The sequence below is a fragment of the Pteronotus mesoamericanus genome, unplaced genomic scaffold (assembly GCF_021234165.1).
Source record: "Pteronotus mesoamericanus isolate MK-2021 breed Mesoamerican mustached bat unplaced genomic scaffold, CSHL_Meso_final scaffold_54, whole genome shotgun sequence".
NCBI lineage: Eukaryota > Metazoa > Chordata > Mammalia > Chiroptera > Mormoopidae > Pteronotus > Pteronotus mesoamericanus.
Window position 1 is genome coordinate 54,597,704 of NW_026555321.1, and position 7,263 is coordinate 54,604,966.

Here is a 7,263-nt window from a genome sequence, read left to right on the forward strand (position 1 = left end):
ATAGAATCTCTAGTAGAGATGAGCTACAGCTATTAATTTTGATTACTGAAGCATGGGGTGGAGGGAATCATATTTTAATGAAAGTGAAGACAGGACAGGATTAGGGAGGAGAGTGGATGCGAGGGTATGTATGAAAGTGGAGGCAGTATTTAAACACTAGAAAAACTTCTGAGCACAGATCATGCCCTGACAAGTACTGTAAACATCTTTTCTTTGAAACATTTTGTAAGGTGGTAGTTAAATTCATGGGCCATGGAATCAAGCACTCTGGGATCAAATCCCAGTTCTGTCACACTTCCTAACCTTGTAATTTTAGGCCATTTACTTAAACCATTTGTGACTTTGCTTTCTCATCTGAAAATTAGAAATAATTACTGTTGCATAGGGTTGTTATGATGATTCAGCATAATCATCAATGCACATTGTCAATGTGGTTGATGCTATTATTATTACTGTTTTGGTGTTGTAGAACTTACCTGGCATATATATTAAAATTTCCCATAAACTTATAAAACAATTTTGAGAAATAGCAACTTCTTCAGAGCTGTTTCTTTACAGCTGAATAAATTTATGAAATAGTATAAAAGACACACCTATTTTAACAAAATACCAAATCTGTTTCAGAAACATTATGATGTTCATAAAATTAAAAGATTATAAAACCAAACCTTCTAGTAAGTAATAATGAGCTTATACATATTTTCAAAAGTGCACAAATTTGTACTCATCATAGGAGGACATATTGATTTGTGTATGTATTTCAAGCAACCATCTCACGCACACTCTCCCTGTGGCTGACAGCATCCTCCCCTGGGAAGGTGGCTTCTCTAATTGCAGTGAATGGCGATTCTATTTGTAGACATTACTTCCTACAGCATGCCTTCCTTTTTGTGATTATTATTAAAAAAAAAATACTTGTCCTCAAATAATTTAGTCTCCTTGGCTAAAGAGACAATTCTACAGCACAACAATAATCACATAGATAATGTGTATCTGAATTGAAAGTGTATATTCTCTCACCAGCAAACTAATCTGTATTTACTGCAACATAGGGAATGCAAAAAGCATTTTAATACTGTACATCCTCAAACTACCACTTAGGCCAAAACAAAGAAAAAAAAGAAAAAATCAGAAGTACTAATATAGTTTTAATTGATAGGGCATTTTTCCACCTCCCATGCTATCTCTTGCTTATAAACAAAATCACAATTTTCACATTGATAGAAAATCGACAATAAGAGGGCTTACCTTCTTTCAACCAAGAAATGTTATTTTTATCATTTTCAAAATGCTCAGCTGTTCTTACTTTTATCTTTTCCAGCTCAGTTTCTGACATCTAAGTGGAAACAAAATTTGTGATATAAAAAATTCATTAAGAACCCAAATTTATGACATTGAGCTTTATATTTAGAGACTACTGCCATATTATAGGAAAATGTTTTCTCTATAGTTTTGCAGCTCACCATCTAATGTTGGTTTACATTTTATCCATTTGTAGTATTTTAAAACATTAACACTGGAAACAAAACTTTATACAATATTTCATTTTCCAGCAGTAAAAATTGCTATAAGATTTTATAATTTATGAATATGAAAGAATAACAGATCAACAACTAGTCACAGATTTGTAAAAAACAAACATTCAGTTTCTGTTTTAATGTTTTTTTAATAGTCTATAGAAAAGCACGTTGCAAAGTGATATATAAAGATATAAATATTAATAAAACATTAAAAGGACGTTTTCAGCAGTTTATTGGGTTGAATGAGAAGCTTATGGTCTGAGACAGGCCTGGTTGAGCTCCCTGAAGTTGAGGAGATCTATGATGCACCTTGAATCACTGCACTTGACTTTCATTGTTTCTCTAATGAGCTAAGGTGCTGCGCTTGAACCAGCACCTCATTGTACTTACCTGTGTGTTCCAAAAGGAGAATGCACAGACGGGACGGGTGAGCAGTGTGCGATGCTCTGGGCAGCCTTCCTTGTAGCCTCTCGATGTCCAGCATTCCTCTCCCTGCCAGAAATAAGCAAAGAAGCAAACGCACTCCCTGCTGGGGTGGTGCTACATCTGTAATGCTGCCAAAAGCATCCAACTTGTGGCTGAGAGGTTTTGTTTTTTCTTTTTTTTTAAAGGTAATATAAAGCCTGTGGTTCAAAACAATGAAAACCTTCACCAGGCTAGCACTTATTTAAAATGACAATCTGAAAAATTGGGTAAAAATAATGAACCTTTTCAAATTGACAGAGTTCCTTCAGTCCTCTTCCACACCTGCCACTCATCATTTAGGGTTAGTATTAAAGGATGGTGAAAAATACATTGAAAATTGCACCTAGACCATTTGGGTTAAAAGAAAAAGAGGGAATATCTCTAAATCTATATTCTCTAGAAGTTCATCCTGCAGCTGACATTTTGAAAAACAAGTTTTTCTGATATTTTATAAGAAATGAAAAAACAGATCAAGTTATTTTAAAAGAAGCAAGCAAAATAAAACCAGAGACTTTGAAATAAAGAACAAACTGACAGTTACCACAGGGGAGGGGAGAGAGGGATGATAGAGGTAGAGGAAGGGTTGTCAAGGAACATGTGTAAAGGACACATGGACAAAACCAAGGGGATAGGATTGAGGGTGGGAGCCAGGGATGGGTGGGATGAGGGGAAAATGGAGACAACAGTACTTGAACAATAAAAAATATTTAAAAAGAGTCTGCAGATGTTCCAAAAAGGATTTAAAATAACATTTCAAAGAGAATTTGTCATTAGATTCTCAGTCAAAGCTAATATTGTTTTCAACAGAAGGGTAACAACAAAAAGCATAACCCATGGATGAATATGCATGGTGATAAATAGTCCAACATCTCTAAATGTTGTCATATTTTTCATCATGAAATATAATCATATGTTTTGGTCCAAAACGGTTTGCCTTCTCTGATGTCTTCAGCTGGACAACTGCCTGCTCTCTGGTTACCTTGCATCCATTTCACCTTGTTTTCCAACATCACTTCTTGTATTTTGCTCCCAGTTTCATTGTCTTTAAAAACTACCTTGATCAGACAATTTTCATACAAGATAATTTTCAATTTCCCCTATTATCAATGAGATAAATTTCAGATTCCATAGACAGCTAAGGAAGACCTTGAATGGTTAGATTCTACAACATGAGTTTTAAACTGTGGCCAAAAGTCTTAAGATTTCTCTTAGGTGCCTAACTTTTTACTCCATCCTAATTGTAATGCTGCTGTTCCTTGAACTTATCTGTATCTATTATTAACATTTCAGAAATGTTTCCTCAAAATCCCATCTCCACCCCTACTGTGAAGTCTTCTGGATGGCTCTCATCTGGACATGATCATTTCCTTCTCTAATCCCCTTTGGGACTCCTGGTGTAAACCTCTCCATTTGGGTCTCATGTAAACTTGTCATACCTTCCTGACAAGACTCTACTGAGGGCTCAGCCTCTATATGCACATGCATTTTATGCATTTTTCTCAGTGTGTCACATGATCACAAACAGATAATTAATGGTTAAACAAAATCAGAATATCAAAAAGCTATGGTATTGTTCTTTGTCTCTATGAGGCAGATTATCTGACCAGTGCTGACTATATAATTTCAGATTGACCGATTTATAGTCCACTCTTGGAAGAGGTGAAAACTGTAATTAGCTTTGGTTTTAAGTCTTGGTTTGGTGATGAGAGCTTACCACAATTTGTTCCATTTTGGGTATATTATCTCTTTTTTAAGAGAGTGTGTGAAATTACTTGAATTTTCTGTATGGAATTTCCTTTCATTTTGAAGAGCACCATTTTTTGAATTCAGACAACTCATTTAAGTTATATTCCTGTTTTTGTGAGCATTTGTTATCACTCTTTAAGAGAGCCATACATGTTCATAAGCATCATATTCAATTTTTTCACCTGCTTCATCAATAAATATGATAACAAAAGGTACCAAGTACTTTTTCATGAATCAACTATATATCACTAGTGCCTTTATTGGTCATTGCATTAAGAGCACTCTATATGAGTGCTAACCTTTATACCATTTGTGTATCCACCAAGAGATGTACTGTGGCTACAAAATTTTCCATCTGGGCGATGGATTCTGATTTAGACTGGGTTTTTAGACTTTTGAGCTGACCTGGAATTTGAGATTAATGAAGTAAACCATAGTTGATGAGAGGAAGTAAAGAGAAACCAAGTCTGATGAACCCCAGGCAGAACAGACTGGGACAATAGATGGTCCAAAATGAAGCTCAAAAGTCAAAGGCCAGTCTCAGAAGTCAGGCTAGTCTGATTAGAAGCCAAGGAGAATAAACACATTTTTAAAAGAATCCCCTGTCTAAATAATGTTCATTGTATCCATTTAAATAATGAGCTGAATAATGCATACCCAAGGATGTGGTCTCAAGGCTCATGTTTTCTTGATAAATTCTGTTTTTGTTTTCTAAGTGAAGATAGTTTCAATATTCTTTTATTTTATAACCCCATTCATTTTATTTTCACTCATGCATCAATATATGACCCAGAGATAAAATCTTTAAAGTCAAACTATTCAGGGGAAGGCAATCTTTTCCAAGAGAAGAACTTGCAAGATCATCATATATTCCATGTTTTCATTTCTGTTAAAATGAAATCAAATGATTGAAGCTAGAGAGTTTTTAAGAAACAAATAATTATTTGCTATAATATTAATCTTTTTGATTATCTTCAAAATCACCACACTGTCACTTGCCATTAATTATAAAATAATGAAATTATATGTATAAGGTAATACGATATTAATCACTGCGTAAAGAAGTCACCAACTCAAATTATTAGATTTGAGGACTATAGTTTGTGGAGTAGAGCTATCTGAATAATTAGTGAATTGTATCCAAATGGAAATGGTATAGGAAACTGAATACCACTCCCCTGAAAGTATGTATTCTGCTACAGAATGAAATCGCTATATTATATAGTACAGTTAATTAATTATTTTAATTAATTGTGCTATATATAGTACAATATATACTATCAAATGTTTTACATTTAAAAACTTGTTTTGGGGATTTTGTGGTTTTGATACAAAAATATACATGGAGTAAATAAACATTGGCCTAAAGTATCAAAGGCAAAATTAAATAAAGGAAAAAGAAAATTTCATATTTGCAACACAAGCTTTCCCAAAGGAAGGTTACAGCTAACCACAAGGCATACAAATTAAAGAATTTATTAGATGTTAGAACTCATCAAAACTGTAGTTTTAAGAAATAACACTCAAAGATATATAATTAATTTTTATAATGTTTTCATGCCAGATCATTAAGAAAAAGCTGTTGACCTTAACTAAATTATTTTTACACCTTATAAAGCTGCTTTTACTGACTTAGACTCTGGCTGGCATTGAATAAAGATATAAGAATAAACAGGTGAATGACATTTGTTAGTAGGTTCATTATGAAGATTTTTGGTTCCTCGGGATTACAGTATTCATTCTTAACTAGGTATAAATGTTGTTATATCTCATGTGAAATAATAATAACTTTATAACTGTATGGTTCCATTTATGCATTCTCTTCTTTGTACTATTGTTCTTAAATATTATACATCTACAAATATTAAAATCTGTCAGGCAGTGTGTGTGTATGTGTGTATGTTTAAACAACAGTTGTTTTAAAGAAATCAGAAGAAAAAATAATACTTTTTAAAATGTTTACCCCATTGTTGCAATTTTTGGTTCTCTTCAATTCCTGCTAGTAGACCTGGAGTTTCTTTTGATTTCATTCTTTTTCACCCTAAAGAAATTCCTTTCTCATCTCTTCAAGTTCAGGTTTGCTGGTTACAAACTTTTCCAGCTTTTGTTTACCTAAAATAATCTTTATTTCACTCTCAATTGTCAAAGATATTTACCAGTATACTGAATATAGAATTCTTGATTGACAGTTTCCTTCCTTGCTTGCTTTGTTCCTTCTTTCCTTCCTGCCTTCTTTCCTTTTTCCTTCCTTTTTAATTTTGTCATCATTCCTATAATTTTCCCCCTTTATGTATTGAATAACATGTATTTCTCTCATCGCTGTTCACCTTAATTTTCCCCCTTTGGTTTTTAGCAACTTAACCATAATGTGTGTAGATGTAGTTTTCTTTCTGGGTTGTTTTTTTTTTTTTCTGCTTAGGTTTTGAGGAATTATACACTCTGCAATTGATGTTTTTCACTAAATTCACAATATTTGGGTCAATTATTTCTTCAAATATTTTTTCTCCCCCCTTCTCTCACTTCTCTCCCTTTAGAATTCTGATTACACATGTTAGTCCACTTAATATTTTCACACAGGTCACAGACGCTCTGATTATTTTTCATTTTAGATATAGTTTTAGTTCCAGATTTTTACATTATATTACATTTGGTTCTTTCTAATAGTTCCTACTTCTTTGCAGATAATATCCATCTGTCATTTATTATTTCATATCATCATACTTTTCTTTATTTTCTTGATTGTATTCTTTATAGCTAGGTTAAAGTAATTATCCAATAACTCCAACATCTGGATATTCTATTGACTGCTTGCTTTCTTGGTTGGGTTACATTTTATTGATTCTTAAAATATTTAATATTTTTATCATATACTGGACATTTTGGATAATATATTGTAGAGAGTCTAAACTATGTTACATTTTTTAAAGGGTATTAATTTTTTTCTAACAAACAGTTCAATTACTGATACAGAGGGAGGGCAACATGTCTGAGGAATGAATAGAAGTCACACTGACCTCCTGCCAGGATCAATCTAGAATTACAACTAAATTGTGGAGAAATAATCTGGAATAAACAGCTGAACAATAGTGAGAGAGAAGGCTTATAACCTTGGGGAGACAGAAGAATCAGCTTCAGCACAACCTGACTGGTAAGGAGTGTAGTGGAGGCATGAGAGGACTGGCTGGACACTCGTAGGTAGCAGCACTGGAGGGATAATGAAGCAGCCAGCTGGATCACTCTGGGAAGAGTGAGGTCCAAATCCTAAACTGGAATCCCCAGCCCAGGGTATGAAAGCCCAAAAAGTACACAGATAACAACAAGCTGAGAAAAGTGGCAGAGTTGCTCTTTGCCAGAGACAGAAAGCTGGAGATGCAAAGAGCTGTTTAAAGAACCAATGCACAAATTTTCATTTGCAGCCACTCTCCCTAGCCTCTGGCAAAGGCAGAGGGAGGGGTGGCAGGGAGCATGGCAGGGCAGAGTGGAATAGAGATGCTGGAGGAGAAACTGCAGTTGGAAGCTTTGGGGAGATAAC

General features: G+C 34.0%; 1 protein-coding gene across 1 annotated transcript in view; it reads right to left on the reverse strand.

Annotated features, from left to right (window-relative positions):
* The window catches only part of MDFIC2 (MyoD family inhibitor domain containing 2), a 166,790-nt gene extending 165,454 nt beyond the window's left edge, over window positions 1-1,336 (reverse strand). The window contains exon 1 of the mRNA XM_054595843.1: window positions 1,249-1,336. Within this exon, the coding sequence (XP_054451818.1) occupies window positions 1,249-1,336 (88 nt within the window). The remainder of the gene's footprint in view (window positions 1-1,248) is intronic.
* Window positions 1,337-7,263: the final 5,927 nt, after the last annotated feature.